The 27,120-nt window shown below is 47.2% G+C and overlaps 1 protein-coding gene across 7 annotated transcripts in view; it reads right to left on the bottom strand.

Annotated features, from left to right (window-relative positions):
- Nucleotides 1–27,120, bottom strand: part of SIK3 (SIK family kinase 3) — a 72,344-nt gene that overhangs the window by 35,723 nt on the left and 9,501 nt on the right. For all 7 annotated transcript variants that reach the window (XM_031599890.2, XM_031599889.2, XM_090123471.1 and 4 more), the window contains one exon: nt 918–1,034. In XM_031599890.2, coding sequence (XP_031455750.2) covers nt 918–1,034 — 117 coding nt within the window. The remainder of the gene's footprint in view (nt 1–917; nt 1,035–27,120) is intronic.

Here is a 27,120-nt window from a genome sequence, read left to right as displayed (position 1 = left end):
AGAGGAGCTGACTGGAAGCTCTCTCCCTTTCCAATTCAGGCTGTGGCTGTGAGCAGATGGCAGGTGGTCCTGCACGAGCCTGGCAGGCAGCAGGCAGCTCTGGAAGGGGACTGATAAGGAGCCATTTTCCGACAGCTTCCCAGAAATCAGATTGCACGCAACAGAAGAGAATTTGTACAGAGCTCTCAAACACTCTTTGGTTGTAAATAATTGTGTGAGACCTTGAATCAAAAAGATTCAGAGAGGGAATATTTCAGCAATCCATTAGTTTTCAGAATAGCACTGAGCATTTCACCAAGGTGTTGGCCCCTCTTACGTTCTTGCTCCCATCGCTCTGCTCACTTCTGACCTGCTGTTCTGTTTGACCATGCTGAATACGTACGTAAAAAGCAGCACACGTGGATTCTGTCTCTGGCAATTCTGTTTGCAGAGTAAAAATGCCAAAGAAGCAAAAAGTCTGCAATCATTGGACAAAAGCAGGTGTGCCATTGCTATTGATCACCTTCCAAGAAAGCACAGAACAGATCAGCAAGTCCACAAACCACCAGGGAACTGTGCACAGAGGGAGAGGAGAGCAACGTGCTCTCAGTCCTGCTAAAGGATGAGAATTACTCTCTCCCTTTGGCTGAGAAGGGTAGCCCACATCCGGCTTCAACTGGGAAGTTGAAAGGCAGACAATAGCCATAAAGTAATGGCAAAGGGCCAGCCCCCAGCGGAAGTGTGATCTCCCAGAAAAGAGAAGGGTTAGCCACACTTTTTGCCTGTCCCCTTCTCAGTGAAGTACTTTGAGACCTTGAAAACATAAAGATTTCCCAGTACTTCACCTAGGAGAAAGAGAGGGACAAGCCTATGGAACACACTGCTGTACAATGTAAAGCTGTAGTGAAGATGGAGGGAAAACTGCAGAGTGTTCCTACCTGATATAACCTGATGATATGTGGATGGCAGAGCATCTTCATGATCTGAACTTCTCTAAATATCTTCTTCAGATTCTCTTCATCCAGCTGCGTCTTATCAATTATCTTTATAGCAACCTAGCAGAAGGGGAAAAGTTAAAAAAGAGGTTATTTACCCAATCGTATATGTGGAAGAACATTTAAAACAAACACTGCACGTAAGACTACGCCGTGCTAAACACAGTACTTTGTAGTCCATGCCTCAGAGAGCCTCGGAGCTCTGCGCAGCCTCACCTGCAGTAAGCTCCAGGGGCGCTGAACACAGAGATGGGGGCAATAAGGGAAAGGGAAGGGCAGCAGGGCAATGGGCTCCGGTGTTACCCACACCTTGGCTTGCTTACTGTAGTGGAGTGGACACATATTAGCAGTGAGGGGATGCCAGGCTGCTAACAAGTCTTGCACACCCCGTGAGCTGCAAACACTACAGTTGCACTGCTGCTTGCAAACCAAACTTCAGCCATCAACAAACCTCAGTGCAAGACAGCAGCCACAGTATGTTAGTTCAGCTCAAGATCTGTGGGCTGAATTAACATCCACCAGCAAGTTGTTCTGCTTAGAGACAGCACTTTCCCTGAGAAAAGAGCCACTTTTACACAAGTTCTCCTGGTTGGTTTCCTGGTGTGTGATTTGCAGCACTTCTGTCCAAGAAGACTGCAGAATCACATAAAGATCAGGGGAAGGGCATTGAAAGCAGCACTGCGGGCACAAGTGCTGATGATGCACAATTGGAAAGATGTGACACAGGAGCTTGAAGCCCAGTTACGTAAATGCAAGCTTGCAGCAGGCTCCAGCATTCGCTAGGGATGGGGACAAGTGCTTTGCACAGAGGCCTGTTGCAGGCTCTTTCTGCCTTTATTCCAGCAGCAGGCACCACCACCATGTCCTGGTCCTGCAGGCACAAGCACGCAGCACAACATTCATGCTGCAGGGAGTGAAGGTGTCCAACCAACTCGCAGTTTTGACAGCACAGAAACAACAGCTACAGAAACGAGACACTCTGAGATAATAGGAAAGCATTATTTGCCTTGCAACCAGACACTTGCCCCAAGGATGAGAGTTTTTCAAAGGCACTACCATAAAGGATGAGAATTTTAAAAGAGAATGGATCGAACCATTGGCCCTCCTCAACAGGACCACCACCTGTACACCGTCTGCCACAGGAACTGTGTCATCACCGCCCCAGCAGGCTGGGGTTTGGCACTCCTCAGCACAGCAAATTCAAGCAGTACTCCTGAAATCACCACTTCTTCTGCAGTCCAGTCCTTTGCAATATATACAGAACCTGATCTAGCTGTAGATATCTCTACTCGTTGCAGGGGAGGTGGCCTTCATAGGTCCCTTCCAACTCAAACGACTCTATCTCAAAAAATCAATTACCTCTGAAGTCTGTCATGATTAAAAGCATACAGAAGTCCCTCAAACAAGATATTGCTGGTGGAAGGCAGGACTTCACACCGAATCAGCCTGCAGAAACTGAACCACGTATGACTGGAACGCATCCAAGCTCTGAACTAATAGCCCTGACCTTCACACCCAGCACAGGTGTTGGCAGCAGGGGAAGCCCGAGTGCACGGGGCCAAGCACAGGGCCCTGTGGCTGCAGATTGGGCATGGGAGCACTGTGGGGCTTAGGAGCACTCTGCAGAGCTCCCTGCCAGCCACAGTGAGGAAAGCAGACATGGCCAGCAGCAAGTTGGTCTGGATTCTGATGCTGTTCCTCCTCCGGTGCCAAACCCCAAGTATGATGCCAAATGATGCTCCAAGAGGCATGGCACTATTTGGTGGAGGGAAAGTGGAACAATACTATCCTGAGGATCTTCAAAGGAATGAAGCAAATGAAAATTAAGCTATGTATTTGATGAGAAAATCCGTGCCAGAAGAATAGCTACCCTGCATGTGAGCAAAACCCTGAAGAGGCACTATGTACAACAAGCTGGTTGGTTTTTTTTTTTTTTTTCACTTGAAACACTTAACTCAGAGCAGAGGAATCATTCCAGACATCCAAGTCACCGAGCGTGCTTACTACAGCAAGAACAGAAGCTGTAAAGCAGCCAGGGCTGGCACTCGGCATCAGGAGTAGCTGGCAGCAGCAGGGCTGGAGCCAAGGCACAAGGTGAAGCAGCACAAGCAGCCCCTGCACGCCACTGCCAGGCACTAACGGGTGGTGATTAACAGGGTGACAAGTTGCTGCCGCGTCCCGGGCTGGCAGCATCCTCCATGGGCCAGCAGACATGCAGCAGCGTGCAGCTGTGAGCTGTGCTGCTGGAGGTCCACACCGCCAGGCTTCAAGGACAGTGCTCAGGAGTCGACTGGAAAACTTCAGAGAGTCAGAAGAGGTTTGGGAATGCTCGCATGCCTCTCCCCAAGGACTTGTTTCTTATGAACAAGCTTTTGTAAAGCTTAAACCAATGATGTTAAAAAAAAAAAAAAAAAACGGTGAGAAGCTTCCTGCAAGAGTGAAGGCAAGATGTCTACCCAGAGACATGAGTCATTTCCAGGCACAAATATTTAAATGAGAATCCACAGGTCTGGAGCACTCCTAAGCTCCTTACTTATTTCACAGCTGTATATTTGCTCAAAGGAAATCTCATTTCCCAGCTTAATCATCTGAGCTGAGCTGACACTTCTGGCCAAGTTCAAGGTAGGCAGAGCACATGAAGGGATATAACTTGGACAGCGAGCACAAGTGGAACAGAATGGAATTCCTTTGCTCCTCTCTGATAGCGCAGGGCAGAGTACTGCCATCACATACACCTGTGTAAGAAGGTATACAAAGGCACTGCCTTCTTAAAGAGCTGCTACTTCCCCATCAAATGGGGAGTAAACCTGAGTCTGTCCTCTAAAGTGAGGAAGAGTCCTGGCACTTCTGAAGGATTTTCTTCCAAATGCATTTATTGAATTTAAATGCCTCCAGCGACAGAGATAACATAAAAGGTAAAAGTCTCCTGAAAAAGCCTGGGGAAAGCACCTCGTGCTCCAGTTTCAGGAAATTCAAGGCTTCCTCACCAGGCATGGGTGGAAGTAGGAAATCCCCTCGGTGCTCCTTGCAGAGGGACTGTGCAGGGAGTGCCAGGGCTGGGGGCTGGTGGAGGAACTGTGTGGGGTTTGTGTCAGATGCTTGGATGCCTTTTTCCAGAGTGAAGGAGTGGTTAAACAAAACAAAACAGTCTGAGTTGGTTTCTTCTCTCCTGCATTTCCCAGCTGGTTATTATCCTCCCTCCCTTGAAAGATGACTTGGCTGATGTGAGCCCTCCTTTTTGTTGAAATCCCAAGATGACTCCATCTAAAGATCAGCAATGCACAAAGGATGAGGTTCAGTCACTCACCTGGATGTAAACACCTGCCCACACTCCGACCGACCCCGCAGGTTATCCAGCCCTGGAATCAGGGCCACAAGTCCTGCTCCCTTATGCAGCACAGGCACTTCTAAGGAGCTGCATAATAATAGTGCCCAAGCAGGTGTGTAACTATTTTCTCCATAAAACATTGCTTGGGATTCCTTCCAATACTTGAAGGGTGCACATAAACAGGAAGGGGAACGGCTGTTTACGAGGGTGGGTAGTGATAGGACAAGGGGGAATGGTTTTAAACTGAGACAGGGGAAGTTTAGATTGGATATTAGGAGGAAGTTTTTCACCCAGAGGGTGGTGAGGCACTGGAACAGGTTGCCCAAAGAGGCTGTGGATGCCCCATCCCTGCAGGCATTCAAGGCCAGGCTGGATGTGGCTCTGGGCAGCCTGGGCTGCTGGTTGGTGACCTGCACACAGCAGGGGGTTGGAACCAGATGAGCACTGTGGTCCTTTTCAACCCAGGCCACTCTATGATTCTAGGATTTCTGATCCTTTTGCTAATGCTTTCTTACCAGTCTTCTAATTGCACTGTTTTGGAGCAGACGGATCACAGCAGGCACCAGCACCCTCCAAGTACATTAGCACAGCACACTCAGTGGGGTCACCGTCCCACTGGGACGGGAGAAATGCTGCTGGGGTCAGTGCTCTGGGCTTGGCAGAGGGCTGCAATGCACCTCGAGGAGGAGGACAGCCCATTGCTCGTGCCAAGCAGTGTCTGAAGGAGCCAGGTGCTGCTTCACCCCCTCCCCTCCCCTCTGCCAGGCGTCACCGCTACCAGCTAAGACCCAGACAAGTGTTCCCATCACTCACAAGACAATTCCCATCAATCACCGCCCTCGTTGGCAGCTTCAGCAACAACCAGATCCGTGTCAATGACGCACGGCAGGCTGGCTGCTGGGGATGAGGCTGCAGTAGGATGCAGGGCTGAAGGCACGGCCCCGACAGTGCCCACAGCTGCTGCAGCCACAAGCACACTGCTCACCACTCAGAGCCATGGGAGGAGCACTGGCAGACGGGTTTCCAGCTTCAGTCGAGGGGAACGCTGACATTTATGGCACTATGGCTCTGCAAAAGGAACAAATCTCTTGAAGCACTGAGACTCAACCCCAGTTAAGCGCGCTCCCTCATCCCTGCAAATTCCACATAAAAATACGGAGAGGAAAGAGCAAGGCTAAACATCATTAAATACAGCACAAGTTAAGCTACAATTAAAAGTGGAAGAAAACCATAATCTAATTTCTTAAACAATGAAATGCTCTTTAAAAAGTAGTCTGAAAAATTAACTGTTCTTTTATCAAAAGTTAATGAAGCTTACATGCAGCAGGATACATGCCAGCTCTGGGGCATGCATGCTGCTACCAATTAACAAAATGTTCCCTCCACTTCTAAACATTTCATTTTCTTCCTTCTCGGAGCCAACTAACACACCAGTAGTTTGAGGGACAAATTGTTACTTGGAAGAAAAGGTAAGTTCCTAAAAACAACAATCCATAAAAAGAAGATGAGGCTTTCAAGCTGATGACTGTGAGGCTGTGCCCTCTGGGACAGAGGGTTTGGCCATGGCATCTCCATGCTCCTCCTTGGCTGGTGTGCTCCAGCTGAACACTGCTCTGTGTTTTCCTGATTCTAAAGCTGTGTGTGAATGGTGGGGGCCAGCCAACCTGCTCTTAATAGGAGTCTGCAGTAAGGAAGTGGGTTTTAAAAGCAGCCATGTGTACAAAATAAACATGTCAGTCTTATAGAGATCTGAAAACTAGCAAAACTCCAAGTGAAAAAGCCTCCCAGCTTGAGCCCTGAGCTGACTTCATTATGCCCAAAGCCCCAGACAGCCCAGAAGCTTGGTGACTGATCCACTCAGTGCCCATCATCTGATTAGCCCACCACAATCCCTAGGCTGGGAAGAGAGCTAAAGGATTGTGCCAAGGGCAAGAGCAGAAGTCTTGGTGCAGAAAATAATACCCACTTGTAGGAATTCAAAGTTATCCAGACATCCTGTTTATCAGCTAATGTGGCTCATGTTCATGCATACTTCCTTGAATCACTGCTGCCCTGCCAACAAGGAGAACAAATCCCTGCTAGCAGGGGAGGATGGAGCAGGAGGCACCTGGGTGCTGAATGCCTCTGTGTCACCACCTTTTCTTACATCTCAAACTCAAAAAGAGTTTGGGATGTACCAGAACGGGTCTGCCTATAAATTGCACCTTGCATTGAAGTTAAGCCATGAGGAGCAGCTAATCGAAGGGCTTGACCAAAGCCCTGCAAAACAGTCACACACACAGCCAGCTGGGGAGACCAAGCACCCACTGAGAATGAACATAAAAATTCTCAGAAAGTCAAAGAGAGGAGAAAAAAGATAGGAAATACTAGCCTGCATGTAGTGGTAAGAAGCCATAAAAAGAGATCATTCCTTCTTCTTCCATGTACTGAGCAAAGAAACAGCTAAAGACACAAATATCTATCACTTCTTACCACTCAGCAACTTCTATCTGGTTATAACTGATTAAAGTCCCCTGCTTGGATGACTATTCCACAAAGAAACCACCTTCATTATTTCAGCTCAGTTGTTTCTATAGCGGCATAAGTTAAAAATCAGGAAAAACCACGCACCTTTCAGACTATGAGCATGTGATGGATCTAACCAGTTACAAAATAATAGTGCCAGTAAGTGTTAGCATAAGTCAGCAATCGATCTTCTCAGTGTAACAGGAGCCAACAGATGGCACTGACAAATTGACTGTATTGGAAAACATAATAATAATAAAGCATGTTTAGGAAAAACACAGTTCCTAGAATTGTTCAGAGAAGTCCCTCTGCTTCAAAATCCTCCTGGAAAACCCTCCATGAACATTCACAGATGTATTCTGCTATAGATGAACGTGTCCACAAAGCTCAGCTCCTCCATCACCCACAGCATAGTGCAACCAATGCAAAGTTGGCATCCGTAGTGATCTGGGGACTAACCAATAAATGAGCTGCAGAAGGCCAGATTAAGTGCAAAAAAAGAGGCAGAAAAAGTGTAAAAAAAAAAAAAAAAAAAAAAAAAGGTGTGATAGGTGGGGAACTGGAGCTAAGCACTGCTTAGAGAAGGACGTGCAGAGGCCAGAACAAAGCCAACTCGCTTCAGCATCCTTCATGGCTAGACAACAGCATGCTTGTCACCAAACCAGAAAAACTTCCCTTGACAAGCTAGTGGGCACAAGAGGTACCTACACCTCAGAATTAAATAACTATCAGAATGAACCTAAACAAAAGTTATGCTGCAGATAAAACTAGGCCATTCTGCAGCAAAAGCGGAGACTTTTGGAGGTGGCATAAATGCAAACATTGGCAGCGACTGAAAGCAGGAAACTGTGGACCAAAATGTGTCTAGCAAAGCTGCATTTGCTCAGGAAGGAAGTTATCACCTCGTCCACATCCCTCTTCAGAATCAATGCAGTGACTTGTACCTTGCACAAGGTGAAGAATATACTGATGGTGTTTGGAGAAAAGTCAATATGCCCAAATCCTCTTGGTCTGCTGCAATGTTAATACTCCACTTGTGTGAATGCTGTACTCTGCTATGACCTTTCCTCATCCCCAGGGGAACAGGCCTGGAATTTCAATGACAGAGGCAGGAAAACAACGCTCACATCTACAGCCCAGTGTATCAGCTAAGCCCCGTTACAGAAACCTCATCATTTCAGTGCACATACAACAGCCTACACGCGCTGTTTGAATTATCACAGCTAGAAGAAACTTATCCATAACACCCTCTAGGAGCCCAGCCTTTAGCCACACTGACAGCCCAAGAACCAATTCCTCCCTGCACAGCTTATCACCAACTTTACGCCAGCAGCTGCAGCTTCTCTTTTCAAAAAGAAGCTATCAAATGCATACAGGAGTTGCACGTCTGAACCGCACTACTTCACAGCATGAACTTCAGTGCCAAACAGTGACTTAATCCCAAATGCAAATCCTTACTTTTCTTTTTCTTCCTGTTCTGAAAAATAAAAGAGATGACAGGTATACTCCTGCAGCCCCAGTCACAGTAAGTTAGAAAGAATGTTCTGCAAGGAACAAGCCAGGTTGATTGCCTTGCTAGAGCTGGCTTCCAGTAATTGTATTCTCCTTCACTTGTCACTGTTTCCTTGCATCATAGATCAGCAACAGAACGGTTCTGGAGAACTGTTCTTAATTACTTCATCACTTTGGGTAACAGCAGGAAACAGACTCCAAGTTACCTTCGCTGCCTGCTGAGCGCGCTCGTACCAACCGCATCCAGGCCTGTGGAACAGCACGGGGAATGGGAAGATCCCAGAGAGAGACAAGGAAAACATAACTGGAGATGCTAATTAGATGAATGAACCATTTCAGTACGTGAAGAAACTTCGTTAGCAAGTCAGAAGTTCTGTAGCTGCAAATGCTTCAGCTTGCAACACAGACGCACCAGAAAACATCATCTCAAACCGAAATGCAAGGCTTGGGAAGAGAAAGAACTGCACCAGCCAGCTTCCACATTTCACAGGATTATTACACCATGTTGCATAGGTACGTAGGTCTGAAAACCTGAATGCCAACATGATTTAGCTGAACTTCACAGCCTGACTACAAAGGCAGATATCTACGGACCAACACAAGCAGCCTAAGCCCAAGGCAGCAAAGGTTAGCAGGAGCTAATGAAGGTGCTCTGCCCACCCCTGCTGTCCCCAGGCCAGCTCTTCCTTGCCTTCCTTACAGCTCATTTCTGCCTCATCACAGCTCATCTAATGAGAAGCTTTCCACTGTAGAAATTGAGATCTCCCCAACCAGAGCATACTTTAATCAGTTCACAGAGATTAAGTTGCAAATTAGGCCACTATCTGGTCAAATCTAACCCATGCTGCAGGTGCAAAACACATCAGACAGATGATTAATGGGAAAGCAGCTTTTGCTCATAACATTAGCAGTGGCCCTCCATTAATTACAGCGGGATCTACTGAGGCAGCCAAGTACAGTGTGGGTTTGCTGGAGCAAAAGGAAGGAGCATTCAGACATGCATCCTGCCCTGGTTCAGCTTGTGATCTGCTGACAATCTGCAGAGCTACCTCTGTGGGTTCTATGCAAATTAAAAGCAATCACACCACTTAATGCACAAAGATTGCACTTGTTAATTAAAACCAGTATTTGAATGAGCTTGGTTTAGCTAGCGCAGAACCTAATGGTGGCACATTTCAATCTATCTAAGCTGGTTAACTTGTCAAACGCAAGGTGAAAAAGCAGATCCTGGTTGAGTATGCACAAGCTGCTCTGAAAACAGTGTTTGAGTGCTATTGCTGCAGCACGCAGACAGCAACGCAGCAATTCCAGGCAGGCCCACATGGATGTTTGCACAGGAGAGAAGCTGAGAACTGAAGCCAGCTCTGGGAGGAAGCTTGCCCATCTTGGTCCCCTCTCCATAGAGGTCATCCTTTTATTTCAGGGCTCTACATTCAGCCTGCTTTTTCAGCACTCCTCCATAAAGGAATTAAAATAGTTAAACTTCTGTCTCAGTACAGATAAGCAAGGCTGGGCCATGTCCGTGCAGCACAGGCTGTCAGGACACAGCACTAACCTCAGTTAAATCAAGGAGAAGGGAGGAAAGGCCTGGGAAAATCAGATGACAACACAGGATGTTCTCATCTTTTATCTGCTGCGTTTCCCACACATGGAGAGAAGTGCACATCAACTGCACGTAGGAGGGAAACAAAAAGCAGTTGCACACATTCAGCTCTGCACCTCAGCGGCAATGGAAAAAGCTGAGGAGGAGAGGTGGGAGGGGGAGAGCAGCAGGGACGTCATGGGCTGGGGATCCTGCAGGAGGGCAGGTTGCCTGGAGACAGAGCCAGCAGGAGGGAAAGGCCAATGCTGGGAAGCGGAGCTGCCTGGCACCAGCAGAGCTCAGCAGAAAGGCATCAGTCTTCAGCTCTACAGCCAAAGGCTGCTTGAAGTGCAGTCAGAAGACTGCATTAGCTGTGAAGGTTTTAGCAAACTCAAATGTCCAGTAGGTGTTCCTTCATTTTGCACCTTCTAACAGCCTTAAGAAATGCCGATGCTGCACCACAGCCCAGAACTGGACGGGCCTCAGCAATGCTAGGAAGTGCCCAGCTGCAACCAGGTGAGACCAAAAGCACTGCAGCTTGCTTTGGAGGGCACTGACGCACCAGGTCCTCCACTGCTATTTTAATTGCAGAGGCAGCACGGGGAGGAGACTACAGTGAATTCATTTATAGTACCAGTGACGTGTGTAAGCCTCCCCAGCGACATCCAATACCATCCAGCAGGCTGGAACAATCTCAGGAGAATTAGACAGGTTCTGAGTACATCAAAAAGTGTGCTGCTAAAAGCCAGGCCCTCCATGACTTGCAGGAATTACAGCCAGAATCATCCCATCCCAACTGGTGCTGATTGCTGGGACAGCTCAGACACAGCCAGCTGGTCAGCCTCAAGGCTGCACTGCAACATAAACATTCAACAAAAACAAGACTGAGTTTCCCAACACCTAACTCCCATTTGTCTGCAGCATCCCAGGTGGTTTTAGTAGAAACTGACTGACTACCATTCAGACATTTGATTTGTAACAGCTTTTGAGATTGCCATTTTAAAATGAGAAGTGGCTGCTCAAGAGCCAATACTGCTAAAAATAAAAGGGGCTGCTGGGTCCAATTTTATTAATACACATCGCATTGAAGAATGAGCATCTTGCAAAAGCAGGAACGCAAACTCTCTTTGCAACAAACATATCGCTGCTTTGCCCAGAACCAATCAGTGGTGTGGAGCTGCTGCAGCCAACACACCCAGCTCGGGTCAGAGCCAGAGCCCAGACCTGCTTCCAAGGTCCCCTGCACTGTAATTATCGTGTTTCTTGTATTGCTAATGCTCCTGCCTGCAGTCAGCAGAGCTGGAGGAAATCATACAAGACTGTTACTCACTGACACTACATTAGAGCAACCCTGGGCTCTCAGAGTTGCTTAGCAGCACAGTTTTGGAAATGTAGTCGCATGCAGGAAGAAATCTGTCACAGCAGGCTTCACATCAAGAATGCTGGGCAGCAGCAGTCACCGGTCACCCGCTGGGGAACTAAGCCATGCTTGCTGCAGTGCTGAGACTTGTTGGAGAGAAGGTGGAGAAGGACAGGGCTGCCTCCTCCCACACTTTTAGAACGTCTCAAATTCTAACACGAAGCCTTCACTTCTGAGTGCTGGAAGCTGTGAGAATATTGGAGCAGGCAGGTTTTACTTGTTTACTGAAAGGTACCCTGGATTTGTCATTTTGCTTTAACTCTGATGACCTAAAAGCAAACAAGGAAAAGTGGTACGTTTCAGGTACACAGCTGAAAGCATAACTCAGATGTGAGTGCAACTGAAATGGTTTACTAAAAAGCAAAAGAAAAAATAAAGAAATTTAGTTGACAGCATGCATGAAATGCTTAGAAATATGCTGTACACTTGCTCGTGAGTATTTTTAAGCAGAACTTACATTGCTACCATCTCTACTTGGGTCCGGAGGTCACCAGTAGGACAACAGCATGTCTCAGCCCAGCCAGCACTGCCCCACAGCAGCTGGTTTTAAAAGACAACATACATGCATCAGGAGTGGTTCTGGTTTGGCTGAGCAGTTCTCTGTGTTCTGTCACTAGTGTGCCATAAGCTGCCAGGGGGACAAGCAGCTGGCTTAACACCTCTGCACAGGTAGCAACGCGTGTCCTGAAGGAATGCAGCAGTGGATTTGTAGGAGACACGAAGCACTGGTGCCTTGTCTCTCCTCGTGCACACGGTGATAGACTAAGCCTGCAAGTGCTAGGTTGCGTTTTTTTCTTTCTTTTTTTATAACAACAAAGTGAATCTATTTGGATATTCAAACTAAATCAAGAGCAATAGTTAGAAAAGGGAATTATGGCATGATAACGCTGCAGATTAAAGACTGCCAAACAGTACAAACGTGTGCAAAACACGGAATTATAAGCAGTCCTTGCAGTCCCCAGCTAGCTCTGCTCCCAGGGACCTCAGCAGAACTCACTACTGTGCTAAGGGACAGCTGCACCAAGACCACAGCAGGGACATGGCAAGGAACTGGTCCCTAGCAATTGTCTTTGTCCACCAAACGCAAATATCTCCATGTTGCTGCCTATAGAGTTTGCTACACAACCAGAAATACTTATATATCTGGTTTCATAGAAACCACACCCAATAAACCAAGTCACGATGCAGCTGTTAACCATCAGCTAGTTAAGGTTTTGCACGTGGTCATTAGAAGGTAAGTATTTCAGATGAACAAAGCGTGAATCAACAGCCTGCTGTGAGCAGAGCACCAAGTGTGTGCTGGGAGGCCACAGAACAGGGCTGTGAGCAGGGCAGGAGACCCTGCAAGGTGCTCCCATCTTTTGCTAGTTCCCCTATGAGCAAATAAATGCTTCTCCCCTGCTGGCAAGTTTAGGATAGCAATCAGAAGCTGATACTATTGCATCTGTGATTAAGGGTGCCAAATGCATTGCTGTTACTGGATCTCAAGTGCGCTTAGCAGGGAGGGACCAAGATTTTGACAGGAAAGTGAAGGATGAAGCAGAGCACATGCCAGATCTAGATGATGTATTCAGAAATTTTTAGAGACTGTATTTCCAGCAGCAGCCTTTATGCAGTTTGCTGTGATTAGCTGGCAGTTTCTATGGGAACAAATAAGCAATGGCCCCGTCACAAAATGTAAACCGCACTTTCTTACTGCTTAGCATCAAACCCGCCCTCTATCAGCACATCCCGAGATGCCAGGCCCAGAACAATGATGTTTTCAGTACACACGTGCACCGCCCTCAGCATTTATGATGAAAACCCCCCGCTCTGCAAGGCGCTGTGCGAGCCACCAGGACTCATCTGCTCCCAGCAGCAGCCAACTCATTCAATAGTGGCTTTAATTCAGGCAGCTTCTCCCACCCATATAAATGCTCCTTCTGGGAGCAGTCCTCTTCTATGTGAAAAATGTTGGCAATAGCCAGGGGAAGAGCCAGAACTGCTGAATCCTGAGTGCTAAGTCATCGCTGAGCCAGTTTCCACCAGCCTCGAGAAGGTGCTGCTCTGCAGAGGCACAGCGACCTGAGGATAAGCAGCACTGTGAAGGCCAAGCAGTCCATCACCCACGAGCCAGTCCTTACCTCTCAGCATTTTCTCCAGACCACTCACCCTCTTCCCACCCAAATCACCTCAAACACATACTGCTGATCTGTAAGGACTGATGAAGCACCTGAGCCAAAGGCAGCCTGACTCGCAGATGGCTTTTTCACATCACAGAGCAGCCCTGCAAAGATTCCCCACATCAGGATATCAGCTCCCAGGGCCCAGCTTGGCTGATGTCTACTGCCTGTCACCATGTCCCTGGGTCTCCTCCATGCCCTCTGTTGGGTGACAGAGCCCACAGCTGCCTTCAGCCCTCTGTGCTCAGGGGAGGTTATAACAGCTAAAAGGAAGAGCATGGTTGACAGCTTACGTATCACCATAAAGTTTGGCTTTAAATAAACACATTTTTCTGCAGCGGTATTTCCACCCAGCAGTGAGAGGGGGAATACTTAAGTGAAAGTGAGAAATTTCCTCGCTCTCGCCAAGGACAAACTAATAGCTTGCTGGGGACAAGGAAAGCTTTGCAGTTATTTCTACTAGCAGCTGCTAGCGATGGCAGAAGACACCAAGTACCTGTGCCTTGTAGCCTTTGGAACACAGCTTCTCCCCCTACAAGCTTCAAGGAGGTTTTTTCCTGTAGAAACACAGTGATTAGCCTAAAATTTACATTTATTTCATAACAATGCAAGCTTGACAGAAGATCCTTTCACAGCAATAGCTGCACAGGACACCTTACAGAGTCACCTTCCACCTTGCAACAGTAGAGAAGCACACAAGCCATTTCCAACAGAATCTGTTTTTCTTCTCAGCAGTAGTCCTGGCAGGCCTGACAACCAACCAAAATTTTTAAATAAAGAAATTAAAACAAGGGATAATGGAGCATTTTTAGAGCAGGAAACGCTGCTATTTTGAAAGCAGCCTTCAGAATCGTAGCACCGAAACTCTCGTAGTTGTAGCTGCTGCTTTACCACTGTAAATCATATTCTGAGGGAGTAAGACAGCAGCCAATACATGAGCGTAGGCATTGCACAACTGGGCTTCTGCAAGCACTTGGTGTGAAGAATAATGTTCTTAAAAGATTTAATTTCTAGGGAATGTTTAAATACTGAAGAGTAAACACTGAGTCAGAGACAGGCACTAAATACAGGTAAATGCAGCAGGGGCACGTGGAAGCAAAGCCGCAGCCTGGAATTTGCTCAATGCCTCCCCTTGTACGTGTGAAATTCTGGGCCCTGCAGAGGACAAAGCTTCTTTTATGCTTGCAGAAACTGCAAGAAAACAAAAACCAAACAAATAAAGCCAATCTACGGATCCGTTTGGGGGTCTTAAAACAAGCCTGCAGCACACAACTTCCCAAAGGCTGAGTTGTTGGTATTTGAGCCTTTTAGTCCATGTAAGGCACAGATGGGCAGGGAGCTCCAACTCAGGGAATCGCTGAGCAGTGCAGCAGTACAGAAAAGAAGGACTGATTCGTTGCAGATGTTTAAGGAGCACTTCAGACCCCAGCTCCTGTGTGTCCACTCGAGGCTCCCTGCCCACTCAGTGTGCAAAGAAGAAAGCAGACCATGCCCAAGCCATTTCTCAAAGCTGCTTTGCTCCGTGCAGCACCACTGTGTTCTGCTGCTGCTCAGAGGGCTCTCCCCATCAGCTCCACCAGGAAATGAAGAACGGGGCTGGCTGATTTCATTATGCTGGAAATTTGGTTACCTCTCATCCTCTCCAACTCAACATTAGGAAGAGAAGCTACCGACCTCTCCCAGTCAAATATTTGTAAATGATCAAATTCTTAGTCTAATACAAAGGAATTGTGCAGGCAGGTTTCCTTCATACGATTTCTTTTAAGAGCTTGGTTGAGTCCAACAGTCACAAAACCCAGAGGTATATGTATTTCCCATAAATTCTTGCTGTTCACATGTGACACAGATACTGTATATTTTCTGTTAACATCTCAGCCTTCCTAATGCACCCACCAGGAAATGATATTCTGTATGACAGCATCCAATGCTGACCGTATGCACCAGACCTGACTGTAGAACAAACCCTTGCATGAGATGGCATTTGTTAATACTCTTAATACCTAGCTGAATTCCTATTTCAAAACAAACTTAAACCACGATAAAGACATGCAAGGCATAGTCAGAAGCTTGCACAACATCTAGCTCCAGAAACACACAGTCAATTAGTGCAGTACATGCACAGGACAGGGCTTTCCCCATGCATTCACCTCGCTCATCATGCAGGCACAGCACTTCTCTGCCTGCCCTCACCCACACCAATACCTCAATCCAGAGCAGAGCCAAGGCACCTCTGGGCCAAGGGGTTTTTCCACATGGAAATGGAAGGGGGACCACAGAGGGCTCTCTGCAAACTTGGCAGCCCACGTGGGAGCTGACACAGCCAGGGTGGGCGAGCTGGAGCCAGGCAAACAGCTTTGGCTCCCAGGCTGGAAGCCTGAAAAATTGGAAGTGGCACTCCATTTGTTTAAATTACCTTCTGAAACCATGCTCCATATGTGGGAATAAACAGTCACTCTGGTAGCCCTAAACACAACCAGGAGTAAATTGTTCCAAGATGCACATCTGCATTTACCAAAGATTAGATGGAAAGGCTGCCAAGTCAGCATTTGATTTTCCTTAAAATATTTTTTTTTTCTTAAATGGCAGCACAGAGAAGCACTATATATGGAACAGATCACCATGACCACTGCCTCATTCTCATAAAGATCTCAGTCTGTCCCTCTGCCTTGTGCAAGCAGAACCCACCAAACAGAGCACGCCCTGTTTGTCCCTCTCACAGTGTACTTCAATAGCCCACGTCACTGCAGAATCTAAGAGAAAAACACAATCTCTCCCCAGGCAGCTGGCACAAGGCATTTTCACACTTGTGCCCACACAGAGGGCTCCCTGCTACTGCTCCAGTGCCACTCGGGTAAAGTTACCCTATGGGTGTCTTCAAAAGGACAGAGCAAAGCAAGTGCTGGAGGAGGTTGGGGCGTACCAATTCTTTTTTGCACACATGATGTTGTAAATGGAGACTGGAGGTCAATCACACAGATTTTGGGACAGCGATGGGCTGTACTCAGTCTTTTATTTTGCACACAAAATCTGGGGATCTGAAAGCACAGCAGTCAGCCCAGCACGCCCTGCACGCTGCCCAGCTCAGCACTTGTCCCATTTGCACTGTATGCTGCGAGGGGATTTCAGCGAGGAGCTCACACTGTATGGGTATCGAATGGCACGGCCAGGAAAACAAGCTGCTTGCTTTCTAAACCTGGACCATCACAAGACCACCACATAAATGTCAGGCAGTGCTGTCTGCTTGCTTGGTGCTTGCTGGCTGCCATTAGGACACAGCCACAAAGCAAAGCACGCACAGCACACTGCTTGTTGGAGACTGAGCAGCACCCAGTTGCTCAGGTAACCCGAGCACTGCATGTGCCACACGGCCTGCAAGTAATTAAGCACACACTACTTGCCAGCACTGCCTGGTTGAAGCAGCAATCTGGATCATTCCGAGGCATCCCTTCTCCAAACCTCCTCCTTTGATCATCCTCAGAACAGTAACTGGCGTTGAATGGGGCACTTGGTTCCACCACACATTTCCATCACTGTAACCAACCTGGAAAGATTTACATCACTTGCAAAAGTAAAAAAAAAAAAAATAGACACCTCCCCGCTCATAAGCAAGCGTAGGACCTTAAACTTTTGACTTCACACCTAGCTTTGTTCCTGTTTATTCAGTGACATGTACTCTGGCTAATGCAATTACAAAATGCAGTATTGCTTCTGAAGTGCACAATCAGAGAAGGTAGGAAGCTGATTTAACAAGCAATTTAATGATCCTGAGCAAGGCAGATTTATGGCAGCCATACAAGAAAGCATGGAAGAAGTGCTGCAATCCAAACAGTACGTTCCTTTGATATCGAGCTTTTATCCAAATATTGACTGCTTGGCCATGGGTAGCTAATTTACAAGTTAACTGAGCTCTTCCACTGTTTTGCATTTTTAGCATGCACTGAAAGCCCAAGGAGTCTGAAACAGCTGCAACATCAGAGAAATTATGATATTAAAGAGAAAAGGAATCCAGAGCTGCATAAAGGTTCCATAATACAAAATCTTTCCGTGCAGCTGCAAAGTCATACAGAAGTGCTATGTAGCTCTCTGCTGAGCACATACTGAACCAATTAAACAAGAGCCTCCTAAGACCCACACAACCTCAGCAGCTATCACATTATAGATCCTTATGTAAGGCACAGTGACGTAAATACAGTCTCCCTTGACACACGGAGGGTGCAAGATGAGCGAGCCTGCAGGAATTTCAGATCACATTTCCGATCTCCTCTATTCATTCATTTGTATCATTCGTGATGACCTTGCTCTCCAGGGACACGCGTTACCAGAAGCAGATAAATGAGATTTCTATCAATTTAAGCTATACCAGCAAGAAAACAGAGCCACTATCTTGCAAAGCCTACCACTATTTTCTATTCAAATGCAAATATAAAAAAAAGCTTATTTACCAACTGCAAGGCTGGCAACACCAAACCAGCCTCAGTGCTCGAAGCCAGATAACCCAAAGAGTTTGTATTTCAGCTGTAATCTCTCCTCCTGGGAAGAGAAGGAGATCACGAGAAACACGCAGGCTGTTGAAGAAGCCTTTGAGGCAGCTCCTCCCTGCCCCCAGTCCTCCCCTTCTAACCTCCACCCTCACAAATCCCAACAAATTTATTTCCACACAGACTAATCTCTGATCCTTTAGACACGTCCAAGTAAATTTAAAACCACGTATCAAAATCCCAACCAGCTAAGATCAAATAATCGTGCTAAAATAGACCCTCTGCTTATTTCAATCCAGCCCCAGCGCCGTTCAGCCTCACAGCAGTGCAGGAAGACGTCAGCCACCAGGAAGAGAACAGCACCGTGTGTGCTTAAATGTTGCTTTCTAACCTTATTTTGCTATATTCCCAAACCCACAGGAGCCAATGTGCTTTTAGCAACCTCGCTGGTGCATGCTTGCATCGGACACAGAGCCTTGCTTTTGGTCAGGATTGCTGCTCCTGCAGCACACAGCACGTTGTCATCTTTCCAGGAGGATCGCTTTCCATGCTGGATTTTTCCCCTCCCAGGTGTCCAACTTGTGAGCAGAAGAACATGCCAAGTTTAAGAGCAGAAATTCAGCTTCTCCACCATGACCAAGCCAAACACATTTGGTTTTCTTTCGGAGGCCCAATGTTTAGAAGTGTCACTTTCAATGGATCACTCTCACTGTGAGAAGGGCTGAAAGTATGACAAGCCTCCACCCAAGGCAAATGGGATTCAGCAGCAACCTTAAAAAACTGAAGGATTCTTTTCCCAAGCAAAGTTACACAACCCCACTGCTGCAGAATGCAAGTGCAGCCCATGCACGCAGCTAGTTTCACTCAGCTTCGCCTGTAGAGCACAAACCAGATCCATTAGCATAAGCTAACCACTTCCAAATCTGTCAACAAAAACACCTATGTTGCTGCCCCTGCATGAAAGACATCTTACAGAATTTCCTGTGGGTGCAGAAAGGCTCCGACCTCCCCATCAGGCAGCACAGTGAGCACAGGAACAAACCCTGCTTGCCAGGCACAGCACTGCTGGAGAGTCCAGGAGAAGGGAGAGGTGAGCAGAGCTGGCACAGTCACAGAGGTTTGTGCTGAGTGGGAGAGATTTCTGGAGAGAACTTGCCTTTCCAGAAATGATCTTCAGCCACATCGGCATGAATCTCTATAAATCAGGTACAGAAGGAAAATGGAGTTTCTATTCCAGTATCCATCAAACATTCCTTAAATGCAACAGCCGCCCCAGGGGAAGCAAGAACTTTTCCCTGCTTATGAAATATAGTTGAGTCTTCAAGATTAAGTAACAGTGACATCTGAGATAGCCATAACTGGCTAAGGCCAGCACGGGCACCTTCTGAAGTCAGCAGGACCACCAACCCACGTGGCAGGAGGGTTGGACATTCATGATCCTTGAGGTCCTTCCCAACCCAGGCCGTTCTATGATTCTGGATCCCACTACCTAAGGATGAAGCCCACACAAACCCAACCTGAGCACTGACAGCAGCGGTGGAAGCAGAGCAACCAGGAGTGTGGTGGTGGCAGACCTGACCAGATGGGGATCCAGCACCACAACCCCGGTCATCCTTCACCCCTGCCCAAGGGAAGTTGGCAAGCAGAGGGTAAACAGTTCTGCTGAGTCCCTATGGGGAAGAAGGAAGAAACAACTTTTCCAACGTCACTTCAGTGGAATGTGAGGGAATTCAGCACACTCGGTGAGGAGGACGGCGTTACACTCCAACCTGTCTGTGTGCAGCCATGGAAAGCACACAATTCACTACAAGGTATCTGCGTTTGCACTCAGGATCCCATCTGAGGGTCTGAAGAGATATTCTGGTTTGTAGGAAAGTTATGCTGATCGAATGAATCATTTGATAGGAATGTACAGTCATTCCAATGCAATGGAAAATCTAGAGATTAAAATGTTCAATCTACGCATCCAGCAGAAAGGTTAGGGTAGCATTTCTTTAGAAAGCATTACTCATCCCTGCTTCAGCTGTACATCAGTGCAGAGGTGTGCAGAAAGGAGGATGAACAGCACCAATTACTTCTATCAGCTGCAGTACAAAACAATCAGGTAAGAGTCAGAGAAAGCATAAAGCAAGATCTAAACGCCCCAGATGTGGGAATCCTGCATAATACAGCCACTTCCTAGCCACTGAAGTCTTGGAATAGATAAGATTTGAGGCAGGTTTTTCAGTTCTCTCCCATTCTGACTGTATCTGAAGATACGTGCATCATGGTGGTAAATTCACACACTTCCTAAAGCATTAGCAGAAGTTCCCCACCTCAGAGCTCCAAGTGCTCTATTTACCCAAGGAGAAAAAAAGAGAAACCATGCAAGCCTGAGTTGAAAACAGCATAAATTCTGCATTGCACACATGCTTCCCTAGCTATACTCAAGAAGTGCAGATACACAGTTAGATTAGAGTTTATTCAGCAGCTATCTAAACAAACTGCTAATTAACAAAGGGGTTTATGCAAAGGGGGTTACAGAAGGAGCTGTTAAGTTCGCCATTCCAGCTTTATTTGATGATCCTTTGCCATTTTATGCACTGTATGGAATGGCAGAGAAGCAGCTTGCTGCCTCACATAGCCATGCTCTCTGCACCATCCTCCTGCAGGCAGTCTGGAAGCCAGGCACTGAGTTCTCCCAGATGGGAGGTGAGCTGGAACCCCTCCCATGCCACACACCCTTCTCAAACCCCTCAACTGCCTTCAGGTCTGTTGAAAAGCAGCGCAACAAGGAGCATATGGATAGATCCAAAGATACTCTGATTCCCTACAGAATGCCAGCATCTATATTGCTGTAATTAGCCTCCAGCACAGTCGCAAAATTTGTTTCTGAAAAGCCTTTGAGCGAACAGATTTGGTTATATAAAGCTCAGACCCTTCCTCTTTTGCATGAGCTGATAGCCTTATTGGTGACTGGTATTTGCTATTAAAACATCACTCCCTGCACAGACAAAAACACAACCAAACAGAACAGCTTCCCTGTCCAACAGTCTGCCGGTGCTATGGACACAGTGCCCAGTTATACAACATCTGCAAAGAACACACTGGATCAGAACCACCTTGCTGTGCCAAGTGAGGGCCATAGCAGCCTGCAGGCCGCTGGCACAGGGAGCAGTCAGTGCAAGGAGCCCTACACGAGGCAGCAGTGCAACACCCCAAGTCACCATCAGCCCATACATCCTATTTCCAAGAGGATAACAAGGCACTGAGCGTACCTCACCAACCAAACAGAAAAGGTTCATTACGGTACTGAGAACTTTTAAATAATTGCAGGTTACCACTGCAGTGGTACGCTCTATCTTTTATCTAAACAAAATGTTGCAGGACTAGGCTTGTTTTAGGCACCTACGCCCTTGGAGCTTCTGCTTCTGATAGCAAGCATTTGGTTCTGTACAACTCTGAGAGATCACCTGGCTTGCTTTTCTCTACCTTTTATGAATCTGAAAGAACAAAAAGATGTTCTGTCTTGGGAGCTGCGCCTCACATTCTGGTTTCTTTACTTGTAAACACATAACAGGATTCTCCCCCACCCCCAAGATTCTGATAAACCTCTTGTGGTTGAAGCTTTACTGGAAGCCATGCTTCCTAACTTGCTAGCTTTTCATAATACTCTTTCATTAAGCAATTTAGATACCTAAGAACTGAGTTTGACGTGAAGCTTCTCAGTGCTGAGATCGAAACACAACTGGTCCTCTGTCAGCTCGTGGCTCCCAGTAACCACCTCAGCTTCTGGAAAAAGCTGCCTGACACCCAACCACCTCAGTCACCTGAAGGAGGCCAAACTAACACACATTTTCCTTGCAGAAGGCTGGTAAATAGTGGATTGATACACTAAGCTGTATTAACTCAACAGCTTGTGAACCCCTGTAAATAAGCAGTGTCCTCCTGCCCTAAGAACAATAAGTGAAGCAGACAAACTGAGCGCAGCAACCACAGTGGCAGTGAAACACAGTTAGCTATCCAACCTCACTCCCAAATTATTCCTCAGAAACTTGTTGGCTTCTCAGTAAGACAGCAGCTCTGGATGTGCTTTATCCAACAATTCTCAACACAAAATACATAAACAGTCCCTGGAGCACAGATGGAAACTGATGCCTCTCCCCTCCCAGGGGAGTTCCCTCATCACTAGGCTACAAAATCATGTTCCCTCTTGCTTTTGGTCTTTGATGATACAAATCTTACGTTCCTTCCTACACAGCACCCCAGTTTCAACAGGAGAGGCAGTGCATCCCCTCCCTCATTAGCCTGCAGTGCAGCAGTTGGGGCAGTCTCAGAAGATGGAGTTGTGGCCCCAGTGAGACAGCTCACCTTGCTGTCCCCACCAGCATCATCTCACAGCTCCCTTCTCTCCCCACTGGCGTTGGTGTTTGCCTCAGGGCCAGCTCACCCACCATGGGCAGACTCCAGGCTGGAGCAGACACCACAAGCACTCACCTGCCCCAGGTACAGGTTTGTCCCTCTGATGGGTGCAGGATGCTGAGCGAAGCTGTTCAACAGCAGAAGTTGAGTTTTTCCTCCTTGTAGGAAATCAAAATTGCACAACAGCATTTTGCTTCAAGAGACTCAGGAAAAGAAAGCATTAAAAGCCAGATTTACTTTTCTCTTAACCAACAAGCAAATGAGGAAGAAAAAAAAAAAAAACAGGTTTATTGAGACATGCTGTCTTATTTATGAAGCTTTAAGATTTAAGCCAAAATATTTGGAGTAAGATGAAACTCCATCTGCCTCACACCACCACTTCCATCTCTCTCCAAGACAAGCATCCTAATGCAATCAGGTTTGCATGCAGCAAGTTCATGGCTATCATTCACACTGCTGCTGCTCAAGGTGTGACTGAGATCCCACCCTGCTGCACTGCTGCTCGCCCAGCACCAGAAGCAGAACATTCCACCGCTCTCGTAAGTGAAACACAAAGGACCCAGGGGTACTGCTCAGCAGCTCCAGCCCAGGCTGCAACCTGGGTTTTTATGCACCTCAAAGATCACCCAAGAAGGAGGCTGTGACTCGGCAGCTTTACAAGCTACAGGAACATTCCCATGGCTTACAACATCTGGAACTCCTCAGGTTTCCATTAATGCAGGAGAAAGCCACCAGCCTTACAGTAAACCGTGCAGCATGCTGTCACTCAAAGCCACCCCCCAGCAAATTTCTCCTGGGCTACTGCTTTAATGAAGTTATCTGTGAGCTGGCCTCCAGAACCATTCAGCCTGTCAGGATGAGGCACTTCTCCAGCACATTTCCTTCTATTTCATTTGGGGTCGGGCGGGAAGGGGAGAGAAATGAAGATAACCCTAAATTGGCAAGGTGAACACAATAAAAAGCTGAGGGATTTAGGAGCTCTCTAGAGCAGTAAGTAGCTTTCCCTCCCCAAGTTTTTGAACCTATAGATCTGCTATCTATGGAAAAATTAATACATTAGAGCCAAAGAAACCTAACTGAAGATAAATCATTAAGTAGGCACATAAGCACAGTGAGAAGCAGCTCAGCAGCCTCACGTTCAGCCATCAGAGCAGCTGGGTGACACATAGGGCAGTCCAACAGGCAGAGAAGGGCCCAGACACCCCGACTGCAGGGATGGGGCACTGTGGGGCCAGCCCTGGCAGCTGGGCTCCTTGCACAGAACAGCTGTGCAAGCACAGCTCTGGCCACGCAGCAGTAAGTTCCCAGGATAATCTGAGGCAATCTGGAAAAGTGAAGGACAAGGCTCATCAGCTTAGACAAATATTGGTATGGGCCACTGCCTGAATGAAATATTTATCACTGCAGTAAGTGCCTTCCAAGCCACCCTGTTGAATCGCTTTCCCTGTAGCTACTACAGAGCCCCACATGGAGTATAGTAGGGCCACCTTACAAGGACCACCAGCAAATCACCCACTGACACCTATTTCCTATTGCTGGAGGTCATCAGCTTCGGTAAAGGGCTTATGAAGTTTCATTTACAGGAAAGAAGTTAACACCCATCTCTAGACCTTAAAAGTAACCATTCTTGACAACACGGTGCCAGAGTTTTCCTTATACCTGTTCCTAAGACAAGAGTCAAATCCTTACACTGAATCCATAGAAAGCATATTTTGAAGTTCAAGCTGTTTCTACTTACAAGTGCTCAGCATCAAATCTTTGTAAAACACAACCCTGACTACTCAAGTGCTTTGAAACAGAAGCAGGTTGGACATCACACATCACACCACAGCAAACCTGACTCCTTCAAAAGGAGATGGAAAGCGAAACAGTGGTGTAAAGATAGGGAAGGAGGGCAAGACAGGTGACCAAGAAGGACATCAGTGTCTTCCAAATAAAATTAATCAAAGCAGTAACGCTTTCACTCAGCTATTACATCTTGCTGGTTGGCAATTTGAAAAGCTGAAGCCAATGCAGCAGTGGTGCAGATGACACTGACAGCAGGCACTGCCACCCACCCCCTGCACTGCTTACAGCGAGGACTCGGAGAAACTCGATTCCACAGCCATGAAACAAAGGACACATTTTCTAAAACTACGTTAGTGGTTTCAGAGCATTTCTCCGACGACTTCAAATTACACTTCTAATTTGCTTTTTATCAGGTGCGGATCTCAAGTGCATCACAGGTGCGCAAGGCAGCATGCTGAAAGACAAAATTCCAACCTACGTGAATTTCTGTATCACAGCTGCACAGAGCAAGCAAGAGCTTACAGGAACTCTGGCTGTAATTCTTACTAAAATGAAGTCTCAGCCTGCCTCTCGTGCAATCTCTCCTGCAGTTAGGCTCGCTGCCCTGGATAACCAGAAACCTTCCAGGGCAGGGGAGGAAGGGAAGTGTGGGCAGTCTGACTCCATAGGCACCAGCAGGCATCCATCACGGAGCGAGTGACTCAAAGGCTGACTTGTGGCTGTGCCAGCAAACAAGTGCACTCTTACACTAGGCGTCTTCTCAGAAGTTACTCAAAAGCTGGCAGCCAACTGCCTCCTAAAAAACAAACTGCTGACGTCTGAAGTTATCATCCTGTTGGTCATTCATGTTCACATCGAGGGCCCATGGAGCTCTGTACTGCTCCATCAGCCAGCAGCAGCCACCCAGGTGCAGATGGCTTCTGCCTTTCAAACTGCATTTTCTGGGTTGAGCTGTCTTCAACAGTTCGCTTTTCTTCATCGCCACACTCCTCGAACTCTAAAGAAGAAAATCTGTAGAGTTAAGCTGATCTTGCAATTCCTAAGGCTGCTTCCACTGCTCCTGTGCCATTTCTATGATGGTCTCTGCTTAACTCTCCCACCCTGCCTGTCCTGCACCCTGCAGGAGGCCCACAGCATGCCCCTGCTGGCAGGGCAGTGCTGAAAGGGGAAAAGATTGCATCTAGGGACGCCTCCGGACAAAAATCAAGCCCAAGTTGTGTTGCTGCTTCACATAGTCCTCCAGCCTTGTTTTCCTCAATGAAGACAGACAGGTTGCCAACCAAGAACTGCGCTCTGGGATTAGCCAATGTTTATGAAGTACTTTAAAGATTAAAAGTGTCACCTATGTGCTAAATATTTCTCTGGCACTATCAGCTTGAACAGCAACCGAGTATCTTGTATCTGCTCCTGCTGATCTTGAGCTGGTTGCCAGAGGTGTCAGTCAGCCCGACTTCCAAACCACTGCACTTGGCATCGCTCCTCAGAGCATTTCTAGGCACATCACAGCACAGAACTGGGGAACCAATTGATAAATGGTAACTTTTTGCCCTTGTTCCCACATGGCCCAAGTTCCTTTTCCAGTTCACCTGTGTGGAGACCTTCCTAGCAGCACTGTCACACCTGGAGCGAGCTGTAAGTGTTCCACTGGAGCACTCACCATGTGCCATTCATTCACCTTGAGTCGCCTTCCTCCACCTCCACCTCTCCTCAGATCACTCGCACCATAAGTTTGTAAACACACAAAGCACACAAACATCCCACTCTTCCCTTTGGCCCACAGGTTTTAAACAGCAGCAAGAGAATTGAGTAATTGTTATCAAGTGGTGAGAAAATGAGACACTTGGTCCCAAAAGTTTACATTGCATTAGGGACAGAAGAAAACCTAAAGCTCGTTTCGTTGAGCACACTGCTCAATTCGTATAACCACCAGCTACTCCAAAAGCACTGTTGTCAACAGCAAGCCACCGCACTGAACTGTGTGGACATTTGGCTTACAGTCTGCCAACAAGGGGCAAGGGAACGCTGATACCCAGGCACAGGCACCCAGAGCCCAAGGACAAAGGAGCCCATTGCAAACACAAACACGATCCAAAGCCAAAACAGTGTCCCACAAGGCTTTCTACCCAACAGCAGAGCCAAAAACCACTGGCTTCTTAACACTTAGTAGCAACACAGGAACAACAGAACCGAAAAAAGAAAAATTTGGTTCTCACAGCAATGATCATCAATCAGACAGCTCCTCTGCAGCCTGGAGGGCTTGGGAGGAACCATGGCTGCAGCACAGCCACAGCAGGAGGCAGCCCAGAGCCAAAGCACTGCTTTTCCCACAGGTTTCTAACGGTTTCACGAGTGACAGCAGCACTGCTTACAAGGCTGAGCCCCAGCCATGCTATCTAAGGAGGTGCCCTTGCTCTGGATAACATCAGTAAGGTTTATTTCCCAATGTTTTGCACGGGGTTTTTGGAATGCGTTCAAGTCAGTGTGGTTGACAGCTGCCTCATATCAGGTGACTCACTGAAGCCACACGTCATAAATTGCTCTTACTCAAGCTATGAATTAGCATGGCAGGTTGGTAAAGGAGTCTGAAAACCCTCTGCTGAAGACACAGCTAAGCCAAGTAAGCCCTTCCAATAACACATGCCATTCTTGCAGAGCCACTCGTACCCTTTTCTGCACAAAGCCAAACTGAAACCAAAGGACCAAAACAAGCTGCAACTTGGAACTGCAATTTCAAGATCTCAAAATACACGTAACAGAAAAAAAATAAATCTATCAAAAAAGAGTAGCAGTCTTAATTGCAAGATGGTCTTCCCACTCTAATAAACTCAACATTTTACATGCTGAACATTGGCACTGATGCCCAGCTGAGTTCTACACTGGTGAGAAGACAGACACCATCAGAGGTTTTGCAAAGAGAAGCCTTTCTTTAGGGATCCAGTAAGGAAAACTCATCCACGGAGCCGAAATCGC

This window comes from Phasianus colchicus, chromosome 23 (assembly GCF_987193195.1).
Source record: "Phasianus colchicus chromosome 23, bPhaCol1.hap1.1, whole genome shotgun sequence".
NCBI lineage: Eukaryota > Metazoa > Chordata > Aves > Galliformes > Phasianidae > Phasianus > Phasianus colchicus.
The sequence above is the reverse complement of the archived record's forward strand: the minus strand, read 5'-3'. Positions and strand labels throughout refer to the sequence as shown.